We start from the raw sequence: 24348 nt of genomic DNA, 5'->3' as shown, positions 1-24348 counted from the left end.
GAGACAGGGTTTCTCTGTATAGCCCTGGCTGTCCTGGAACTTACTTTGTAGACCAGGCTGGCCTCGAACTCAGAAATTTGCCTGCCTCTGCCTCCTGAGTGCCGGGATTAAAGGCGTGCACCACCTCGCCCGGCGTCAATTTCTTACCATTCCAAAGAACTAACACTTTTCTCTGTTCTGCAGACCTTTGTGTATGCTATTTCTGCAAATTGTCATTTTCTCTGCTTATCTAGTTGGTTAACTCCTCCTTCATAGCATGTAAGTCATATCTTCTGGCATTGCCCATCATACCTCACCCCTGTAAGTAACTTCTTACAGCACACTACAGGGCTTGTTCTTATTGGTCATTTTATATTATAGCATGACTCGTAGTGGATTGGACTACTGTCTTTTCTCTTGCCTCCACAAAGTATCAAAACTGTACTCATTTCTGCCCTCCATGTCCTCCAAAGGACTCTCTGGAATGTAGAATGTGTCTGTAAATGGTTGCTACATGACTAAGTGGAAAACGCTTTATAGTATGAGACCACTGATACTGACAAATCCTTAGCCTGTTCTTTGGTAATGTGAACCAGTATCTGTAAACTTGCATCTGTAGCCAGAAATTCACTTAATTCTATTACTAGTGAAACTTGAATGTAGTCTATTTGGAAGTCATGACGAGTTCATATTATATTTATACTTATTGTTGTAGATTTATATTTATGTATATATATTAGTTTCCTTGTGTGGAGAAGAGTGGACCTCATAGACTCTTGGACACTATTAGGTGTTTAGTAATGATAGCAACTGTTTATATAGCATGTGACCATGTTCCATGTGCTTAAGGTTTTATGTGCATTAACTCATTCTTTCCTAATTGGGTGGGACCCCACAAAGACCTTACAGTTATTGACATGATATTTTCACAGGCGAAGGCACTTGTTAAAGAGATCACTGAACCAGTAGGCCTGGGAGTTGAATCCAGGAATTTCAGTTCCAGAGTCTTTTTTTTTTTAACATTTAACTAGCATAGTATTCTATATAGGGTTATATAACCAATTGGTTAGTGTCTTTTACTGTATAGGATATATGGAACATATGGGGCATGAATGTAATATCGACAAGTATATTACAGAATTTTGGATTTACAAAACTCCCTATTGAAAATATGTTGGGAAAAGAATTTCTTGTTTAATAGGTCCTTTTAGGATATATTTTGTATATTGACTCATACTGGGTGAATCTGAACTTCCTGTAATTTCTTTGTGGCTTCCATGCTTTATCCAACTTGTGTTGCAGAATTGCCTGCCTTTTGTCCTAAGCTGTGGATCTTTGCCCAGGCTGTGGCTTTCAAGCTGTACTCCTGTGGCTTGTGAAACACTTGTTTATGGGCACAGAGTGATCTGGAGTTAAATACAAAAATCCCTCTCCATGGAACAGCAATTTATTCTACACGCCAAGTTGGCACAGAATAGACCTTTGGGGGGCTGTGGTTAAAACAGGTAGCCAAGATATGAAGGAGGTTTCCAATCCAGACTCATGCTAAAATAGAATGGTAATGAAAACACTTCAGTGGGCTCTTTGTAGTTTATATTTTATACTTAGTCTAATTTGGAGTGGCCAATACAGTTTCACTAATTGTCTACTTTACTCAAACAAAATTTTTTGGGGGATTAGACTAATAACAAATTATATATGTTAAAAATATTTTTAGGGAGATGGGATCAAGAATTACAAATATTTCATAAGCAAAGTGGTATCTTATCCCTGGCCCATGAACTCAATTTTAGATGCTTCTATATTGGTACATAGAAAACATTTATTTAGTTGGTTCTGCAGTTTTATATGTGGCCTTAAATAAGTCATTAAGTTATACCTTAAAAATTACATTTGTTATTCATGTTTGTGTATATGTGCTATGGTGCTTGCGTGGAGGTCAGAGAACAGCTTGCTGGAACCAGTTTTCCCTTCCAACACGTGAATCCTAGAGACTGGACTTAGGTCGTCAATTTTAGTGTCAAGCTCCATTTCATTGCCACTGCCCCTCCAAAAAATAGTGTTCATGATAGAGCCCAGAGTTAGAGTCTGCTGTCTAGTGTGTACTTGGCCTCCAGTGACACGAAACAAACAAGAAATAAGAATTAAAGTTATACCTGAAAAAATGTTCAACATCCTTAGTCATCAGGGAAATGCAAATCAAAACAACCCTGAGATTCCATCTCACACCAGTCAGAATGGCTAAGATTAAAAATTCAGGTGACAGCAGATGCTGGCAAGGTTGTGGAGAAATAGGAACACTCCTCCATTGCTGGTGGGATTGCAAGCTTGTACAACCACTCTGGAAATCAGTCTGGCAGTTCCTCAGAAAATTGGACAGAGCCTGCTTGTGGACGTTGTACATCGTGGTGCGCACTAGGCTCCGCACCACGATGTACAACGTCCACAAGCAGATACAGAAACTGTGGTACATTTACACAATGAGAGTACTACTCAGCTATTAAAAACAACGAATTTATGAAATTCTTGGGCATATCTGGAGGATATCATCCTTAGTGAAGTAACCCAATCACAAAAGAAGTCACTAGATATGCACTCACTGATAAGCGGATATTAGCCCAGAAACTTAGAATACTGAAGATACATTATGCAAAACAGAAGAAAACCAAGAAGGATGACCATTGTGTGGATACTTCATTCCTCCTTAGAATAAGGAACAAAATACTCATGAAAGGATATAGGTACAGAGACAAAATTTAGAGCTAAGATGAAAGGATGGACTATTCAGAGACTATCCCATCCGGGAATCCATCACATCACCAGCCACCAAACCTAGATACTAATGCACATGCCAGCAAGATTCTGCTGAAGGGACCCTGATATTGCGGCCTCTTGTGAGGCTATGCCAGTGCCTGGCAAACACAGAAGTGGATGCTCAGAGTCAGCTATTGGATGAAACACAGGGCCCCCAATGGAGGAGCTAGAGAAAGTACCCAAGGAACTGAAGGGGGCTGCAACCCTGTAGGTGGAACAACAATATGAACTAACTAGTACCCCCTGAGCTTGTGTCTCTAGCTGCATATGTAGCAGAAGATGGCCTAATCGGCCATCACTGGGAAGAGAGGCCCCTTGGTCTTGCAAACTTTATATGACCCATCACAAGGGAGGGCCTGGGCCAAGTAGTGGGAGTGGGTGGGTAGGGGAGCAGGGGCGGGGGGGGGGTATAGAAAACTTTCGGGATAGCATTTGAAATGTAAATAAAGAAAATAATAAGAATAAAAAAATTAAGAAAAAATATATAAAATATTTAAAATGGTAAAGAAAGCACATTCTGGAATAACAAGCAAATCTAAGACCCAGATAATCCATTTTTAGGATGAAAACAAAATGTGTGTCTTTGAGTACTCTCTTGAACAACCAGGCTAGAAGGATGTTTTCCTCAAGAAGTTACCATGATTAATAAGAAGAATAAGCAAGTGAGAGAATTTTTGAGAAAAAAAAAAGAATTAAAGTTATTCAAATATGTATACTTTTTTGTTCTAAGGGGAAAAAAAATGACCCTTGGTCTTTTTACCAGTACTAATAGGCCTCATTTATTGATCCTCAAAGTTAGGACTGTCAGGAGCGGAGAGAAGAGACTCGGTGGTGAGAGAATGTGTCTTTATGTGAAGATAGTACTGGCCTTGAAGAGTGTGCTGGCATTTTAACCTTTTCAACTCCATTTAACAATTTTAAAGTGATACCTATTGGTATGTGCATGCACATGTGTGTGAGTGTGGGGGTCAGAGGACAGTTTGTGGTAGTTGGTTCTTTCCTTCTATTCTGTCAAGTTCGCTGGTAAACATCTTACCTACAGAGTCGTCTTGCAGGCTCATAATTTTGAAACTTAAGTATTATTAACCTTAGGCCATATCATATTTCATATTTGTAGATAAGGGAAGGATGATGTTCTCTGGTCTTAATTTATAAACATGTAGTCTTGAAATAAATGCTAGTCTACTGAGAACATAAATCATAATGTGACAGTTGATGGGAAATTTTCTTTTTTGTATTCTCAGAAAGAATCTCACTATATAGCTGTAGTTGCTTCAGCCTCACTGTGTGGCCAGGGTGGCCTTGAACTTGTCAATACTTCTGCCTCAGCTTTCTTGACTGCCGAGTTAGGGGGCATGTACCATTACGTCTGGCTAATGGAAAATTCTTCACTTCTGCTGTCTCTTGGCCATCTGTGTTTGAAAGGCCACTGATCTGTGTCCAGAGCCTGCCTGACCAGTGAGTGCATAGTCAGATATAGTTCTCACCATCTAAGAGCCAGACCTTCTCTGCCAGCAGAGTTCTGAGTCTTTCACACAGGAGTGACAGCAGCTGGAGTCACCTGTCACAGTGTAGACTGTTCTAATGGTTCTCAGTTAAGCAGCAGTCACATTATATCATGTTTGGAATGGGGGACAGGTACTTGGAAGGACTGACTGAAGTGCCGGATCAGTCAATCTTAGGGACTGTATGTTAAAGCCTCTTTGTATGCTGATGGTGGAGATTTCCAGACTTACTAATATATAACATGTATAATTTCTTGTCATATGATGAAGTTACCTTATGGGAACAACATTTTGAGTCTACAGATTTGGGGTTCACAGGGAGCTCATCTATCGGCCCCGCTCCCTGCCCTACCTAGATTTAGTTTCTGTTTTGGTGTTCATCCAGGGTACCTCCAGCCAATCTGTTCTGGTCACACAAACCTGTCTTCCTACTTCTTGGGAGGTAGAGGCAGGAGGATCAGGAATTTAAGGTCATCTTCCATACACAGTGAATTTGAAGTCTGGCTACATGATACCCTATCTCAGTCACTTTCCTCTAATTGCTAATGGGAGAACCCTGGGGTTAGATCTGCCAGGGCTTTACTGTTTGGGCTAAAGCTAGGGTTACAGAAGGAAGGCATTATATTTAATATGTTATTTTGAAGAGCTGTGTAATCTTTGGAAGATTTTCATTTGGAAAAGAAGGGGTCAGTGGCTGCTGATATTGTCAGTTAATGTAGCAAGGAGTCGAGAGTAAGGCAGTCTCTAGATTTGGATCCTTAATCTGTGTCAATTTGATGCTTCCTATGGCTTCTGTAACATACAACCACAAACTTGTTGGCTTCCATCAATAGGAAATTACTTTTCCCAATTCTGGAAAACAGATGTCTGAAACCAAGCTATCAGTAGGGCCATATTCCTTCTTGGATATATATGTTGTATTTAATACCACATCTATGGTGTCTGTTAATAGACTCTGGGTATTTCTTCAGTTTAGGTTTGTAAGCGAATGCTTCCATGAGGATTCGCTATACAGATAACTCCTTGAGACACTGCTTTCAAATCTTTTGATTTTTATGATTCACACTCTCCTTTTGGATAGAACAGAAATGGTAATTGTGGGGTGTTTGTTAGTTTTGTTTTGTTTTAAGGAGCCACCGTGCTGTTTCTGTAGAGACTATACCATAGTACACTAATGCAATGGACACAGGTTTAATTTTTTCACACCCGGAAAAAAAACTTTATCTTTTTTGTTAATTTATCTATTTATTTTATTTTTGAGACAGACTCTTGACTGTTCAGCCTCACTTTCAGAACACACTCTTTACACCAGGCTGCCCTGGAATTCAGAGATCTGCCTGTGGATGCCTCCTGAGTGCTAGGATTAAAGATGTGTCAACCGTAGTATTGATTTGCATTTCCATAATGATTGGTGATGCTAAGTACTTTCTCATGGTTTTTTGGCCATTTTAAAACACAGAGACAAGTCTGTTAAAGTCTTCCTCCATTTTTAAAGTTAGATTGCTTTTGTTGAGTTTTAAATGTGCTCTATATATTCTAGATATGTCTTTATCAGGCACCTGGTTTTCAATTTTTCTCTCTGTTCTAAGGGCAGTCTGAGGTAACTAGCAGTGTCTTTTGGTGTCCCCTGACCCCTAAAAGGGACAGCACCTTTTCCATCAGGATTTATTGAAAGTAAGGCAAACACAGGATTAAAAAAAAAAGTAGGGGTTAGGCTACACTAAACCTAGCTCTGTCAGTAGCACCTAGAGCCGGCCTCTGGGAAGGGCTGTTTGCGGGCAGAACAGGCAGCCTCGGCGTTCTCTGGGGACACAGCAGCAAGGTCAGCCTCTGAGCCAGCACGAGCCAGCACTCAGTGGTGCTGACAGTTGGAGGCTATTCTGGGACCCAGAGGACTTTGTCTTGTAAGGCCTTGTGCTCCCAGATTAACTCTGGCTTTAGTCAACCCCAAGCCACTTCAGCCTTCGATCTGGAGAGCAGTGTTAAGTACAGTAGAAAGAGCACAGAGCCCATATTGACAAAGTGAGTGCTTTCCATTAGAGCTTGTCTTTACTGTATGTTGATTGTAAAAATCTTTATTTACCAAACAATTTTTGGAATAGTTTTTTTTTTTTGTTTTTTGGACTAAGAATTAAGCACAGACCTTTATTTCAGAGCTTAAAACAAAATTTTCTTTAGTGATATTCTTGTGTGTCTTTAGGAATACAAGCTAAGAGGAAATGCACTTAAGCCACAGATTTGACTTGAAGCAAAGAAATTCCCCTGTTCTTATATTGGTTAACACCCAAAGATGTTTAGCTTCCTCCCCAAGAAAAGGACTGAGCTCCTGCGTGGGGAATTCAGTATAGCTCTGGGTAGAGGCATGGGCAGAGATTTTCAGATGGGTGAGTCTGCTCATGGACCATGCTGCAGTCGTGAGTCAGCAGCACAGCTGCAGATGGAGTGGGCAGAGGACATCTAAATTTAGTCCTTCTTCACTGGAGAAGATCTTGGGGAGCATCCTCTCCTTCCATGCTCCAGTCATCCCCTCCTGGAGCCAAGGCAGGTGGGCGGAGCTGAGGACTGCAGAGTCCTTAGCTCATTGTATAACTCCTGTATCTGAGAAGCCACGGACTCTGAAAGTTAAGGAATTTTCTGAAATTAGACATACAAATTCCTATATCTGGCTAGTTTCAGGACATTTTTAAATAAAATTACTTTCTTTCCATAAGTACTAGTGAGAGCCATGGTGAGTGAGGATTAAATGCATTTGGTGTGTGCAGCTGTTAAAGTATTGGCTTAGAAACCATGCCAGGAGATGTTCCCAGTCCTCTGAGGTGGGTAGATTCCCAGCGCCTTGGATGAGAACACTGAACTTTTGTTAGGTTCCCTTGTTCTGTCTGACTGCAAAAGTTGATGCTTTTAACAGTGTGTTGTCCTGCACTGAGTAGAGGGAATGGAGTATGGTCTGAAGAGTTGGGATACTTTATCTATTCAGAGGTTGTTGGTTTTGCCTAATCCCTATTTCTTCTCTCTCTGTTATGCGCGCCTCTTTCTCTCTCTCTCTCTCTCTCTCTCTCTCTCTCTCTCTCTCTCTCTCTCTGCACTCATATGGTTGTAACATTTAAATTGAAGTATATAAAGAAAATTGAGTCTCACGTGGATATATACTTGGAAACAGAAAGTGTATTTTAATAGACTGGTCAGTCAGTTATAGGTATTGTTTTCAGGTGGTTATTAAAATTTCCAGCAGCAATAATTTTTGATTTTGCTTTTTTCTGGTTCTCGTGTATCTGAAGTTAGCCTTGAACTTGCTGTGCAGCAAACGAGAATGATGAACTAATCCTCCTGCCTCTACCTCTGAAGTGCTGGGATTACAGATGTACACCACTTTGCATGGTTTCTGATGTCATAAACCATGGTGAAGAAGCTGCAGAGAGAAGCTTTGTGTATGCTAGGCAGACATTCTGCCAACTGAGCTATATCCCCAACATTGTTAGTTTGTTAAGTGTTAGTTGGAAATGGAGACTGAAATTATAGCAATGTACTGTCTTACTCTGTTGCATTAAAACCCATCAGTCATCTGGATATGGTGGCATATGGCATTAATCCTAGCAGTTGGGTATCATAGCAGGTGGATTTCTGTGAGTTCAAGGCCAGCCAGGGTTATATAGTGAGACCCTGTCTACAAAACAAAACAATAGCAAAACCCATTAGTCTAACTTATTCTTTGAATTAATTTTTTACCAATGCCTTATTTTCTAACACTATGTATTTAGTATTTGAAAACACAAGCCCATTGATTTATGTAGATCTTCTGAATATAGATACAGTTCATTATATAATATCAATTGATCCTACTTATAGACCAGTGGTTCTCAACCTGTGGGTTTTAACCCCTTTGGGGATTGCATATCAGATATTTATACTACAATTCATACAAAATTACAGTTATGAAGTAGCAACAAAATAATTTTATGGTTAGGGATCATCGTAACATGAAGGACCATATTAAAGGGTGGCAGTGTTAGGAAGATGGAGACCTCCTGCTGTAGATAGCCCAGTGTAAGCATCAGAAGAGCATCAGTGTCAGAAGCTCTTGGTAGTGGCCATGCTTCCCAAGATTTCAGTTTTCATTTGCGTGGTCAAATGTTATTATAGCAACAAAAATTTTCTTTGTGACTTTGTTCACTTTGATGTCTGAATAACAAATACTTTTTTGTTAGTTACTGTTTTCTGTACTACTAATATCTTTTGGAAAAGCAGCTAGTTCATCTTGCAGCCCTGCACAAGTACTTTTCCTAGAAACAACCATCATATTGCAGGAGCCATTGTAGGACTTCAAGTATGCTCTTCATTTTGTCACACAGAACTTAAAAAGACATCCCCTCAAAGGTTTAGTTTTAATTGTTAGTTATCGTTTTAAATGATTTGTGTATGGGATGTTTTGCGTGATTGTGTGTCTGTGCACCATGTGCATGCAGTACCAGAGAAGGCCAGAAGAGGAAGTTATAGTCCCCTGGAACTGGAGTTACAGATAATTATTAGTTGCCATTTGAGTGCTGGAAATCAAACCTGGATCCTCTGGAAGAGCAGCCAGTGGTGATCTTAATCACTCAGCCATTTCTCTAGCCCCTAAACCAGCAATCTTTATCACCGCGTAAAAGTCCATTTTAGGTTGAGTGGTTTCTTGATGCAGTTGCCTTGATTAAATAAGACATATTTATCCACCAGAAGATTTACCTCCCATGGCTTTGGCAACATTAGTGCAAATGTCAACACAAAGAGAAGACAATCAATTTTCTAATATTATTGAGAAGACAAATTTTATTTGGCTAATGAATTCTAATTTTAATGGTTTTTTGTTTATTTTTTAATTGGATTATTTTATTTATTTACATTTCAAACGTTATCCCCTTTCCCAGTTTCCCCTCTTCAAACCCTCTATCCCATCCCCCCTTACCCTGCTCCCTTACCTAACCACTCACCTCTTTAGCACTCCTCTACACTGGGGCCTCAAGCCTTCACAGGACCAAGGGCCTCCCCTCCCATTGATGCCAGATAAGGCCCCTTCAGCTCCTTTAGTCCTTCCCCTAACTCCTCCATTGGGGTCCCTGTGCTCAGTCCAATGGTTGGCTGCAAGCATCCGGATCTGTATTGGTCAGGATCTGGCAGAGCCTCTCAGGAGACAGTTGCATCAGGCTCCTGTCAGCAAGCACTTCTTGGCATCAGAAGTTGGTCTGGGTTTGGTGTCTGCATGTGGGATGGATCCCCAGGTGGGACAGTCTTTAGATGGCCTTTTCTTCAGTCTCTGCTCCATTCTTTGTCCCTGGATTTCCTTTAGACAGGAGTAATTCTGGGTTAAAATTTTGGAGATGGGTGGGTGGCCCCATTCCTCAACTGGGGGGCCATGTCTAACCTCTGGATATGGTTTTGACAGGTTCTCCCTCCCCTTTGTGGGGTATTTCAGCTAATGTTATCCCCATGCTGTCCTGGGAAGCTCTTGCTTTCCTGGCATCTGGGACTTTCTGGTTGCTACCCCCAGTCCCCATCCCCCATTGCTACATACCTCTGTTCAATTTCCTGACCCTCTGTACATCTTATATCTCCTGCCATACCTGATTCTTCTCTTCTTTTCCCCCTCTCTCTTCCTCTCAAGTCCCACCCACCCTCTACTTCCCTTGATTATTTTGTCCCCCCTTCTAAGTAGGACTGAAACATCCACTCTTTAGTTTTTCTTCCTCTTGACCTTCATGTGATTCATGAGTTGTATCGTGGGTATTCCATGCTCTTTGCCTAATATCCACTTATCAGTGAGTGCATAGCATGTGTATTCTTTTGTGAGTGAGTTACCTCACTCAGGATGATATTTTCTAGATCCATCCATTTGCCTGTGAATTTCATGAAGTCATTGTTTTTAATAGCTGAGTAGTATTCCATTGTGTAAATGTACCACATTTTCTGTATCTATTCCTCTGTTGAGAAACATCTGGGTTGTTTCCAGCTCCTGGCTATTATAAATAAGGCTGCTCTATGAACATAGTGGAACATGTGTGCTTATTACATGTTGGAGGATCTTCTGGGTATATGCCCAGGAGAAGTATAGCTTGGTCCTCAGGTAGTACTATGTCCAATTTTCTGAGAAACCACCAGACTGATTTCCACAGTGGTTGTATCGGCTTGCAATCCCACCAGCAATGGAAGAGTGTTCCTCTTTCTCCACAACCTTGCTAACATCTGTCACCTGAGTTTTTGATCTTAGCCATTCTGACTGGTGTGAGGTGGAATCTCAGGGTCGTTTTGATTTCCATTTCCCTGATGACTAAGGATGTTGAACATTTCTTTTAGGTGCTTCTCGGCCATTTGAGTTTCCTCAGTTGAGAATTCTCTGTTTAACTCTGTTCCTCACTTTTTAATAGGGTTATTTGGTTCTCTGGAGTCTAACTTCTCTAGTTCTTTGTATATATTGGATATTAGCACTTTATCAGATGTAGGATTGGTAAAGATCTTTTCCCAGTCTGTTGGTTGCTGTTTTGTCCTATTGACAGTGTCCTTTGCCTTACAGAAGCTTTGCAATTTTATGAGGTCCCATTTGTCAATTCTTGATCTTAGAGCATAAGCCATTGGTGTTCTGTTCAGGAACTTTGCCCCTGTTCCCATATTGAGGCTTTTCCTTTCTTTCTATTCTATTAGATTCAGCATATCTGGTTTTATGGGGAGGTCTTTGATCCACTTGGACTTGAGCTTTGTACAAGGAGATAACAATGGATCGATTTGCATTCTTCTACATGATAACCTCTGGTTGAGCCAGCACCATTTGTTGAAAATACTCTTTTTTTCCACTGGATGGCTTTAGCTCCTTTGTCAAAGATCAAGTGACCATAGCTGTGTGAGTTCTTTTCTGGGTCTTCAATTCTATTCCATTGATCTACCTGCCTGTCACTATACCAATACCATGCAGTTTTAATCACTATTGCTCTGTAGTACAGATTGGCAGGATTAATATACTAAAAATGGCCTTCTTGCGGAAAGCGATCTACAGATTCAGTGCAATCCCCATCAAAATTCCAACTCAATTCTTCATAGAGTTAGAAAGAGCAATTCTCAAATTCATTTGGAATAACAAAAAACCCAGGATAGTGAAAACTATCCTCAACAATAAAAGAACATCTGGGGGAATCACCATCCCTGACCTTAAGCTGTACTAATTCTAATATTTTAACTATTTGAAATATGAAGGAGGACATTCACAGGCAAGCTTGCCTGCCTTCCTTCCTTCCTTCCTTCCTTCCTTCCTTCCTTCCTTCCTTCCTTCCTTCCTTCCTTCCTTCCTATTTATTTATTTTACCAATGTCACCTTATAATTCCTCATCATAGCCCAGGTAGCTATAAACTTGTGACAGTGCTTCTGCTTCAGCCTCCTGAGTGCTAAGATTCAGGCATTTAACTGCCATGCTGGGCCATAGGCAAGTTTTTAAAAGGAAGTCTTATTTCCTTCTAGTTCCTATTTGGGAACTGTCTGAGCCTGAATAATTATCCCTGTCAACTATTTATTTTTCTTTTCTTTTTTGTTTTTATTGTTGAGACAAGGTCTCTCTGTATATCCCTGGCTGTCCTGGACCTCATATGTAAACCATGCTGGCCTTAAACCATGCCTGCCTCTCTCTCCCTACTGCTGGATTAAAGGCATGTGCCATCATGCCAGCTTCTTTTTATTCTGTGTTAAAGTAGCCTTTTCGTTTCTCTTCTTCCTTCCTCCTGCCTCTCCTCTCCCCCTTCTCTGTCTCTCTGTCTCTGTCTCTGTCTCTGTCTCTGTCTCTGTGTGTGTGTGCGTGTGCGTGTGCGTGTGCGTGTGCGTGTGTGTGTGTGTGTGTGTGTGTGCATGTAGAAGCCTAAAGACAACCTTGGTGCAGCCTGAGGACAGTCTCATGTGATGTCCATCTTTGTTTTTTGAGGCAGGGTCTCTCACTGGCCTGGAGCTTACTAGTAGGTGAGGCTGGTCAGCCAACGAGAACTATAAACCTGCCTATCTCTGCCTCCCAGCTCTGGAATTATAAGTATATGCCACTGTGCCAGCTGTTTTACCTAGATTCTGGAAATGGAACTAGCCATTTATCTATCTGTCTGTCTGTCTGTCTGTCTTGTCTATCTGTCTGTCTGTCTATCTGTCTATCTATCTATTTTTGAAATAGAGTGTCACTGCATTACCAACCTCAGCCTTGAGCTCTTCTGTAACCTTCCAAATGCTGGAGTTACAATTATGTCCCACCATGTCTGGATCAACCAGATTTCATTTTGATTATTTTAAAGCTTATTAAAGATTTAAAACCCTTTATTCATCAACAACAACAACAGCAACAACAACAACAACAACAAACCTGTGTTTTCCCTACTTACTGTGGGAGAACAGTATCTGTCTGCAACTACAAATACACTTTCCTGTATCTTCCAAAGCCATTTAGAAAACCACATGAAAACATTTCTAACACACTTTCCTTTTTAACAAAACACTGCAATAGCTCACCCATTTACAGCACTGTAGAGATCATTTCACAGTTAATCCCATTAATACTGAAAATAATATCTAATAGTGCTTCTAAGTTGGAAGTCGTATTTCAGGAAAAATGAATATTGCATCTGAACTGCTAGCCACTGCTGTGTCCAGAGCAGTGTATGGACATAATAGAACTCAGTAAATGCTTGTTGAATGAATCAATGGGCTTTTCTTTTCAGGCCTGTATTGATGAAAATTTGGACATGGTGAAGTTTCTGGTGGAGAACAGAGCCAATGTAAACCAGCAAGACAACGAGGGCTGGACCCCCCTGCATGCAGCAGCTTCCTGTGGTTATCTCAACATAGCAGAGTGAGTGAGTGGCTGGTGTGGGCTGGATGCAGAGTCCTCCTCTGCTTCCCAGGAATGGAATTTCACAAGTATTATACATGTCTCTAAATTACAAAAGCAGAACATTGACTGTTAAGAGCTAGCTGACACCATGCTTTATATCTAAATGCACAGTTCTTAGCTCCGATTTTCGTTTGCTTCTGTTTTTGTATAATCCATAATTTCTGGACTATTCAGAGGCAGCGTTAGCCTGGTGTACTGTCTGGCTACTTTCCAAACAGCAGAACACAGCATGTGAGTTGTAGGTTTTCTTTTTTTTTTTTTTTTTTTTACTTTTCTGTAAACCTTTTTGTTTGTTTGTCTTTATAAATATTATTGTAGTAAATAGCAAATTATTAACTGGATCAGATGGAACCAAGGCAAAGGAGTGATTGGCAGCGTGTTCCACACTGGTTAAATGACTATGTTTGAGACGTCAGTAGCTATTGACCGCCTGCCTAGGGTAGAAGAATTCTGATCACATGGCACCTACCATATGAGAAGCAAAGTAGGTGTTTAGTATATGGAAGGATGATCAGGATTTTATTTCTACTTAGGAAAGAAACTTGGGCATTGAAACATCTTTAAAATTTGCAATATTTTGATTGCTAAAGTAAATCTAATAAGGGTAGTCTATGGTCTTTTGAAAACCAGTTTGGTTAAGTCTTTATAAATAATATGATTGGAGCTAGCACATTTTTTTTTTCTTAGTAAAGGGCAGGCAGCCATGTAGAGGTCTGACAATTGCATTTGCCCAGGTTTTCTGGGGGCATCTCTAAGTGTCTGGGCTTCCTTCTGACCCAGTGGTTCTCAGTTGGAGAAGTTAAACCCAGGGAGTGTCAGAGGGGGGAGACACATGAGGCCCAAGTGCAGGGGGTGGACAAGGCTGGTGATTAAGACGAGAGATAACTGGATTGGTCCCAAAGCCAAGACTCTGGGTAGATTTTTTTTTCCTGGTTCTTCATTCCTCTCCCTGCTCTGTAAGCTCCGCATCACCTAGACTGCCTCCATTGCAGGCCATAGAAAAGCTCGGGTTCTCATTGTACTCACTGATGTCGCGTTCCAGTGCAGAGGTGCTAAGAGGACTTCTTTGTCCATTTTGGACTTAGAACATTTAAGAAACAAGGCGTATCAGCTTCTCATTTGTATTTGAGTGTACCTTCAGGTGGAATGTTTGTGATTGAGCCACAGAATCTCATTACATTCAAGAAGTCATTTTTAATCCATTTTTCTTTCCTTTCTCACTCATCTAAGGCCAGCTGAGTCTTAAAATTAGAATAATATGTGGTGGTATCTTTCTGGGAAGCTGCATAGAGAGAATTATTGTAATGCCTTTTGCAGTTTCTTTAATTCATTTTTAAAGACAAACATAGTTCCTCAGAAATAAATTTAAAATTAGAAATCCTTTGCTCAATCAAATATTACCTTGACTCTGGAGTAAGCTTATCGGTGACCATCACAGATTCTGTATATGAATGTCTGACCCACTGGACTGCAGATGTGGGTGGAGCTAGAGACCGCATGTCTCAGTTTACCTTGTAACACATATTAAACAGGTGTTTATTTTACTGTCTTTGTTTATAATACTTTTATACAACAGATCAGAGAAATAACATGATTATTAGCTGGGGATTGGAACAGAGCCATGGCTCAGAAATTGAGTACTGGCTGCTCTTACCCAGGACCTGAGCTGGATCTGTAGCACTTACATGGCTTCCTAAAAATCCTCTATTAATTACAATCCCAGGGGATCTGGCACCTCTTCTGGCTTCCAAGGGCTGTGCACTCATAAGGTATACGAACATTCACTGGGACAAAACACCCACACATACAAAATAGCAAAAATATTTTTGAAAAATTAGTGAGGGTCAGGGTATCACCATATAGCTCTGGGTGATCGTGGGTTCCATTTAGTCCAGGCAGCCCTTGAACTTCAATCCTTGTGCCCCAGTAGCCCAAATGCTGGGGTCACAGATGTGTTCTTTCTCTACATTGGCATCTGTTTGTTTTTTGAAGAACTGATACCTTAAATTTATTTCTAGGATAATTGCCAGCACTGGCCTTCAAGGAGAGGGGGACCAAGAGCAGAGAGCCTGGCTATTTGAGGAGACCCAGGGCCATGCTATTTCATGATCCCTGGTGATCCTTTATTGCCACATATTTCTACTATGTATGGGTGTGTGTGTGTGTGTGTGTGTGTGTGTGTGTGTGTGTGTGTGTGTGTGTGTGTGTGTGTGTGTTTAGAGTTTTCTTTTCCTCATTTTGAGTTCAAGGAGAATACTAGTTAGCTGCATTATTCCTAGTAGTGTTTAATTCAGAAACAACAGATTGGCCCAAGCATTTAACAGGACTTATAGTTTATTGCAATGCTAATATATTTAAGCTTTTTTGAAAACATATTTTTATTTCTGTCATTTTTTTTCCTCTTAAAAGAATAGCAAAGGGAGCCAGTGAAATGACTCTACAAGCAAAGGTACTCACCGTCAAATCTGAGCACCCAGGTTCGGTCCTGGGAACTCACGTGGTGGGGAAAGAACTGATTCCTGGAAGTTTCATTAGGCTATCTTGTATGCTCTATAGCATGCTCATATGAACACATACCAATAAATAAATAACTAAATAAATAAGTGAATAAATAAGGAAATAGATAAGTAGATAAATTTTAGAAAACCGTAGCAAAGTACCTTTGACCATTGCTCAGCGGGTCTTTCCAGGGACATCTATGGCTCTAACGGCCTCTAGACAGTTAGCAGGCTCCTCCTGCTTCCTGCTGCTTACTAGGTCATATGCTGATGTTCACTGGTGTTCAGTACAAGTGTAGTGCTAAAGGGTTTTATTTCTCTCCTATGAATGGGGGGGGGGATGTAGAAAATAGAAAGCTATATTCCTTGGTAGAAACCAGTTTTCTTGATTATTATCCCAAAGACAGAAAAGGGCAACTCGCAGCCTGTGTAACCTGAGGATGTTGTGCCTGACCCATTAAGGGATGGATAAATGTTAGAACAGAGACCAAGATATTTAATTCAATGTTCATACAATGTACAAGAGAGAAAGCATCAAGATCCAGTGTCTGCTGTGGAAGAGCTGCAGCTAATGTTTGCAGGGGCAGGAAAGCAGCAGTAAAGGAAAGAAAGATAGAATTCAGTTGGAAACAGGCAAGATTCTTGAAAGCATAAAATTTGAAATGGACCTTGAAAGATGTGAGAGGTGTCTATGAGGGAGAGGAGTAGGGAGTGTGTTCCATCCACTTGTAGGAAGAAGCCCATCCCATGGAGCAGAGCTGGATGTGGAGGGATGGGGACTAGAAAACGATTATGTTTGAGTGCAGTGTGGATTTCAGGGCAACCAACATTTATCATGTACTTACGTGTATATACTATTTATATATTGATTTTATTTTCAGTGTATAGGATTTATGGTTGAATGCTCACTTGGCTTGAGGGGAAGAAACCAGAAAAGAAAAACTATTGGCTATAGAGAAATGAAGGAATAATTAGACACAGTGGTGCTATTCTGTAGATTTAAAAATACAGATAGCAGCAAAGAGCTTTAGAATTGAGTAAGGTGTCTTTCTCTGAGTCTCTGAGGGATGAAAGGCCATTAAACTGTGTCTTAGTCAGTGTTCTATTGCTGTGAAGAGACACCATGAGACCACAGCCACTCTTATAAGAGAAAACATTTCATTGGGGCTGGCTTACAGTTTCAGAGGCTTAGTCTATTGTCGTCAGGCAGGAAGCACGGCAGCACACAGGCAGACATGGAGCTGGGGATGGAGCTGAGTATTCTGCATCTGGATCTGCAGGCAACAGAAAAGAGAGAGGAGAGAGACAGAGAGACAGACAGAGAGACAGAGACAAAGCCCACTATCAGTGACACACTTTCTTCAACAAGGCCACACCTCCTAATCCTTTCAAATACTGCCACTCTCTAATGACCAAGTATTCAAATTTATGAGCCTATTGGGGTCATACTTATTCAAGCCACTATAGGCTGTAGATATGTAGAGTTGATATATCAACATTTATTGAGGCTTTATTATTATACCAGCTACTGAGAAAGCAAAGTTAGGCTTTTAATTTCATTTTTATTGATTTTTCCTCTCAAATTCATTGGCCATAGATATATTGCTTTTATTTTAAATCTAACCCATCTAAAATGTGTTTTTTGAATATTATAGTAGCTCAATAAATATTGATTGAGTTGTTGATGTTTATTAAAATGTTGAATGAATTTAAATATAATTTACATAGTTTTTCTTTCTCTTTTAAATACCTCTGTATATCTGATAGTACTCCTAGAATTATTGGGATTCTAACTGGCCTAAACTAATTTGATTTAGACTTAAGCGACTGAGGCTAATAGCTTCTGCCATGTACTAGTTATGTGATTTTGAGAAAAATCACTTTTTTTCTTACTTAAATTTTTTCTTATGAAAATTACTTAACATATTTGAACCTTGGTTCGTTAAACTTTTTAAAAATATTTAATTTGTGTGTATAATGGTTTGCATATAAAAGTGAGAGGGCCACTTGTAAGGATCCTTTGTCCCTTTCCACCATGTGGGGACTGAAGTCAGATGGTCGGTCAACCTTCCCCCAGCTCTAAGCCTTCTCTCAGACTTGGAGTCTTTTTTTTTTGTTTGTTTTTTCAAGACAGGGTTTCTCTGTATAGCATAGCTCTCCCTGTCCTGGAACTCACTCTGTAGACCAGGCTGGCCTCGAACTCACTAATCGGCCTGCCTCTGCCTCCCAAGTGCTGGAATTAAAGGCGTGTGCTACCACTGCCCGGCTTTTTGTTTTGTTTTGTTTTGTTTTGGGGGGAGCCTCAGTTTCTTAAAGGGTAGAATGCTTAGCTATATTTATGTTGTCATCATCATAACTTTGTTTAAGATTGATCTGTTTGCATATGTGTGCAAGTCTAGGGAGGAGGGAAAGAGACAAAATTAGAGTAGAGAGAGAAACACTTTGAAAACTAAAAGATACAGGTAAGGCACTGAAGTTATCTGCTCTTCTCCAGTATTCTGTATGGATTCAGAATCTGCTTCGCATTTTAAATGTTTCTTCTAGTAATTTAGTTTATGAATGCAGATTTATATAGATAGCTTGTTTTTTGGAAGCATAATTTGTTCAAATTCTAATACATGCTTTTATTCTTCAGTTTTCACACCTACAACAGTGCTAAGTAAACTTCACCTGATGCTATAAATGTTTTCATGAGAACTGGTTACATTTTTGAGTGTTCTTATTTATATACTTTATATACTTTATATCTTTCTGAAAATTCAATTGGACCCTAGGAGGTTGCAGGCATGAGGACTGCATGTCCGCCCTATTTTACCCCATGAGACAAGGTCCCACTTTGTAGTATAGGCTAGTCTTGAACTCAGCACGTAGGCCAGGCTGGCCTCAACCTTGAGCTCCTCCTGCCTCTGCATTCCAAGTGCTTGGATTACAGTTGTGGGCTGCACACCTACCTTGCTCCCCATAATATTTAGAAAGACTTAGTATTTCCAGAAATGCAAGAATTAGTATGTAGGAAATCTTGACATTGCTCTTGTTGGGTAATGGAGAAACCTATGGTCCTAATTATCAAAGGCTATTAGGGTATGAAATTAATAATAAATGAAAAATGAAGCATCTCATCTGCACCATATTTAAAACCCCAAATATGCCATGCTGTACATTGAACTTAAGACACACAGTACAAAGCAATATCAAATTGACAGAGATAATATTGATTTTCACCATGCAGGTATTTTATTAGCCATGGAGCCAGTGTGGGTATTGTGAACAGTGAAGGTGAAGTTCCTTCTGACCTTGCAGAGGAGCCAGCCATGAAAGACCTTCTTCTGGAACAAGTGAAGAAACAAGGTAACCCAGGAGCCTGAGCAGCCTGCGGGGCTCTTTTCACACCGCCCTCCACGGTGACCCCTCTCCCTTATGTGACAGGACAGGGTGACTTCTGTCCACAGAACATTAGTCATCATTACCAGTGCCACGTTCATCTTAATAACTCATGCACGCATAGGCCAGGTGCCCGGAGGATGGCCAGGCTTTCCTTGTCTTTGCTGTTGTGAGGTTGTGTACCCATCCTGTAGCTAGGAGTGGCCTGAGGAAGATCGGGGACTGTTCCGTGGACTGTTCTTTCTGTGTGTGTACCTTGTATTATCTCTGTTGCACAGGATAGCTTGGAGAAAGGCTGGGAGTCACAGTATGGCCAAATCCACTGTGTGACTTTGGGTGGTGTTCTTTTCCCTGGGAACCTGCAGGTGGTGCTGTGAGTTATTTATTAAGACCTCTGAATGCTGGGCAGTGGTGGCGCACGCCTTTAATCCTAGCACTTGGGAGGCAGAGGCAGGCAGATTTCTGAGTTCAAGGCCAGCCTGGTCTACAGACTGAGTTCTAGGATAGTCAGGACTATACAGAGAAATCCTGTCTCGAAAAACCAAAAAAACATTAAAAAAAAAAAAAAGGACCTCTGAAAGGGTCTTTAGTCAGAGTCACTGTGGAAACTATTATGATAGTTTCTTTTGTTTGTTTGAGTTTTTAAGAGACAGGGTTTTCATAGCCCCACGTGCCCTAGAATTCACCCTGTAGCCTGGACTTCTCCTCAGACTTGCAGCAATCCTCCTGCCTCTGCTTCCCTATGTTGAGATTACAGGTGTGAATCACCATACCTGGTTTTACAAGTTTCTTGAGGTAAGAAACCTAACCAAGAAGAATATATTCTGAAGTTGTATGTTCTTATTTTTTAGTTTTAGGGTGGGACTCTCCTATCACACACCTAAATTCATTTCGTTTCCATTTTATCCACCGTCTTGTCCAGGCAGTCCATGGACAGCTGCCTCAAATCTTCTTTCTCCATGCCAGTATTTCAGACATGCTATACCACACCTAGGTTAGACTTTGAATTCTTTCAATTTAAAGTTATTGAATATCTGTGGACAGCAGGTCTTAGAATTCTGATAAAACTGTCATGAAACTCTGGATGGGATCTGTAATGATTGGAGACAGGGAAGGCTCTTCTAAACTCCCAGAGTTATTTCCAAAGCTTTAGTGGCCTTTCCTGGTGCTGTCCTGTAGAACATGGGCTTGTTTATTGGTCCAAGCTGCTTTGATGCTGCATCAGCAGAACTGAGTAGTGCTGGCAGACTGGAGGGCTGGTAAGTCTGAGGGTAACATTAAGTGTCTACCCTTTATAGAAAGTATGCTGTGCTTGCCTTAAGTGGCAGATACTCTAGGTTGTGCTGTTCCTGGGGTCCATGTTTGGCTTTGTGCTTTACTGAATTAAAGTTTTCTGTGCTCCTCCCACCCCACTCATTAGCTCCTAAAATGTATTGTTGCTATTTTTTTAAAGATTTATTTATTTTATAAATATGTATATTTTGTCTACTTGTACATCTACACATCAGAAGAGGGCATCAGATCCCATAGGACTACAGTTGTGAGCTGCTGTGTGGGTGCTGGGAATTGATCTCAGGACCTCTGGAAGAGCAGCCAGAGGTCTTAACTGCTGAGCCATCTCTCCAACTCCCATTCATCTCCTAAAATGTTTTATAGTTTACAAGTTTAAAAGTAAGTTTTAGTTTGAAAACTAACTTTTTTTATTTTGAATTCTGACTCTTCCTTGTTTGTTGAAACAAGCATTCATATGTGTTTCACTTCACAGCACTGGTAACTTGTACTGAGTCTAAGTGGGCGTCCTCTGCACCCTATGCATTTCACATACCAGATAGGCAATTCTTCAGCAGCCCACACTGGCTTATTTAAGAGCCAAAAAGAAGACTAACAGCACAGATAAAGTCTGCTTATGAGTATGAAACCTTTTGAATGGGTGTGTTTGTGTTCAGAACATTTAACTATAAATGAATGTCCTTTCTTAAAGTCCTTCTTTACTGGCCTAGCTATTGGAGAGTTGATGACTAAAGGGAAGAACTCTTGGATTATATCCATATGATTGTAAGGGAAACAAAGCCTACAGTTCCTTAAAAGTAGACTATAGTGTTGACTTCAGATCACTTTCTAATCTCTGGATTGCTCTTTGGGCTTCAGGTAAGTATATACAAGTATATATGGAAATGAGCTTCGGAAGGCGTTCACTTTTCTACAGTGTATCCTACCTAAAATGAAGACTTTGATAGTATTCTTGTAGTGTAATGAGTGGAAAAGAAACGTGCCAAGAGCATCCAGGAGTTCTCATGGCAGCTCTGCCACTGATGTGTTTGGGGAAACACATATGCAAAGCATCCTGTGCTCCTCATATGGCAAGTGGGGCTTATAGTTAGTTACCCCACCAGAGTGTTGGGAAACTAAGATCATATAACATGTTAAAGGACTTTGGCATTTATAACTTCTTGCAAATATTGTAAAGTAAAAATAGTCTTTCCTCTGATTTTTATGTTCTGTTGTAAAGTGGTAGGTGTGTGCTCCTCATGAGTGTGTACCACATAGTGTTTTAGCCTGGCTTATTTAGCCTTGGCAATTTTGTAATATGAATGGCATTGCCTCAGATTTGATGAATTACCAGCTTGATGAGGGAACTGTTATTTGTGGTAATATTTGTATGTTATTAACATAATGAAATATCTTGTCAGACTTGGGTAGAACTTTAGTAATGCTGCTCTCTGGTGTCTGGCTTCTGCAGGAGTTGATCTAGAGCAGTCAAGGAAAGAGGAAGAGCAGCAGATGTTGCAGGATGCCCGCCAGTGGCTCAACAGTGGGAAAATAGAAGATGTGAGGCAGGCTCGCTCAGGGGCCACTGCCCTGCATGTAGCTGCTGCCAAGGGTTACTCTGAAGTCCTCAGGTATGGGGCTGGGTACTGGGAGAAGGTGATGTGAGTTTTAGAAGCAGAAACTTTTAGCCATGGTGTATTTTTTTATTGTCAGTTTCCTCTTGTTTTGCTGGTGTTCCTTCAGAGGTGGTCTTCCTTCTTCTCTTACTGTTGCTCTTCCTTGTATGTATGATGTTAGATAGACTTGAGGCACAGTGACACAAGAAGACCTCTTTCAGCTCTGTGACTTGTCATTGGTTCTCCTGAAACCTCCTCCTCTATGACTATACAGACCTATGACCCTTCTGGTTCTATGATTTAGACAATTTCTGGGCTCATTAGGTGAATTATAGATCTTGAGTATGCCATATACAATATCCAGCTTTCGTAAGGGAATTAGAGTGGTAGATGCCTACGTACATGCACTCGTGCTCGTGTGTGTGTGTGTGTGTGTGTGTGTGTGTGTGTGTGTGTGTGTGTGTAGGTGTGTAGATGGCTCCTTGAGTAAAAGCATCAGCTGCTAAACCTGATGATGTAAATTCAATCCCCTATATGGTAGAAAGAGAGACTGATTCCTCCAAGTTGTTCTCCTACCTCCATTGGTGTACTGTGACACGTATGTCCCCACCACACATCCACCCCCCACCACATACAAACACACACACACACACACGCACACACACACACACACACGTACGCACGTGCACACACGTACGCACGTACACACGTGCATGCCAAAGAAATCAACTTAAAATGTAATTGAAAAAAAGCAAGAAAAGAGAATTTGACTCTACTATTTTACCTGTTTTACTTTTCTTATATTCATGTCTTATCTGACCATCTGACTCTTGGTGTTTAAGGGTTGACAAGATTTCCAAAATACATATTTGTGTCAAGTTGAGAAAGACTAGCCAGCACAGCGTAACATGGATATGTGTAGGGAATGCCATATGTATAACCTCACAGTTCAGTGAAGAGTGTAAGCGATGCTCAAAGTGGTAATGTGTATTGTAGGGTATCCCTTAGAAGGCAGAAGAAATCACAGGGTGACTGAAGTATTAGTGGAGCGATAGTTTGTTTGGTGAAAAACTTTAAAATCAGGCCATAGATGTCCTTTTTGGGTTTTCTTCTAGGCTTCTCATTCAGGCTGGCTATGAACTCAATGTTCAGGATCATGATGGCTGGACTCCTCTTCACGCGGCTGCACACTGGGGAGTGAAAGAAGCTTGCTCCATCCTGGCAGAAGCACTCTGTGACATGGATATCCGGAACAAACTGGTTAGTGAGCCTGAACCTCTAAAAGGGCAATGAGATCAGGTGGCTGGGTGCCTAGCACAGGCTTGAAGTCTCTGGTCAGTGTCCAGGACTGCACTGGGGCTGGGATGCCCTCCAGCTCCTTGCTCCACTGCTTATTCTCTCTGTAAAAGTACTGAAGCAAAGGAAACACCAGCCAAGTCATCTGTGTCTGCTTGTGTTGAAGCCCCTAAAGAAACAGGAAATGAAAAAAGGTCATTGCTCTTGGTGACAAATGAATTCTGAGAGGCCTAAGGTCCCTGTCTATGGTGAGGTATGAAATATTTTACTATGTTTCAACTCTGGGTCTTTCAACTGCTAAGTTCTTGGCATATGGACTTCTCTAAGAACAATCTATAATGGCAATGATTGTTCCATTTTAACTATAAGCAGTCCTTTCAGCCTCACTTCAAACAATGTAGAACCCTGAGAGTCTCATCCCTGTGTCTCTTGATTTTCTAGAATCCAGACACATGGTCCTGTCTTTCTTACATAATTCCTGAATCCTGGTCTCATTCTTAGACTATACAGAGTATATGGTTGTTCAGTGTTTCCTAAAAGAAGTAACCTGTCTGGCTTCCCTCCTCTCCCTTAAAGGGAGATCATTCCTGTTAGTCTTCAGTGTGAGTGTTACCCAAGGGCATTTACTGAATTTTTCATCACAATAATACTTTAGAACAGATATACATAGGGATTCCCCTAGACTATTTATCAAGAAGCCATAAGCATTAGAACTGGTGTAGTGATTTTCGCACTGTTTTATATGTTTGAAGGATTTGCTATTTCTTAAAGCATCTTCTCTGTGACTCATAAAGGCAGCTCAGTGTAGAGTAGCCAGATCAGGGAGGCGGCTATAGGCGGGGCATCTCCAACCCAAGTCTGAAATCTGAAATATTCATAGCACAGTCTTTATGAACACTGAGTATGATGCCCCCAAGTAGAAAATTCCAGACCATGAAAACACAAAATTATTTAAAATACTATAGGAAATCATCATTGGACAATATTTGTACAATATATGTGAAAAAAGTAAATTTTATGTTTATACTTAGTCTCAAGATGACTATTTATATATGTGTGTGTGTGTGTGTGTGTGTGTGTGTGTGTGTGTGTGTGTGTGTGTGTG

General features: G+C 40.7%; 1 protein-coding gene across 1 annotated transcript in view; it reads left to right on the top strand.

Moving 5' to 3' along the window:
- Ppp1r12b (protein phosphatase 1 regulatory subunit 12B) overlaps positions 1-24348 on the top strand; it is a 200741-nt gene that overhangs the window by 34723 nt on the left and 141670 nt on the right. The window contains exons 2-5 of the mRNA XM_029538692.1: positions 13011-13141; positions 18911-19029; positions 21803-21962; positions 23063-23207. Of these exons, the coding sequence (XP_029394552.1) occupies positions 13011-13141; positions 18911-19029; positions 21803-21962; positions 23063-23207 (555 nt within the window). The remainder of the gene's footprint in view (positions 1-13010; positions 13142-18910; positions 19030-21802; positions 21963-23062; positions 23208-24348) is intronic.

Source organism: Mus pahari, chromosome 5 (assembly GCF_900095145.1).
Source record: "Mus pahari chromosome 5, PAHARI_EIJ_v1.1, whole genome shotgun sequence".
NCBI classification, from domain to species: domain Eukaryota; kingdom Metazoa; phylum Chordata; class Mammalia; order Rodentia; family Muridae; genus Mus; species Mus pahari.
The sequence above is the reverse complement of the archived record's forward strand: the minus strand, read 5'-3'. Positions and strand labels throughout refer to the sequence as shown.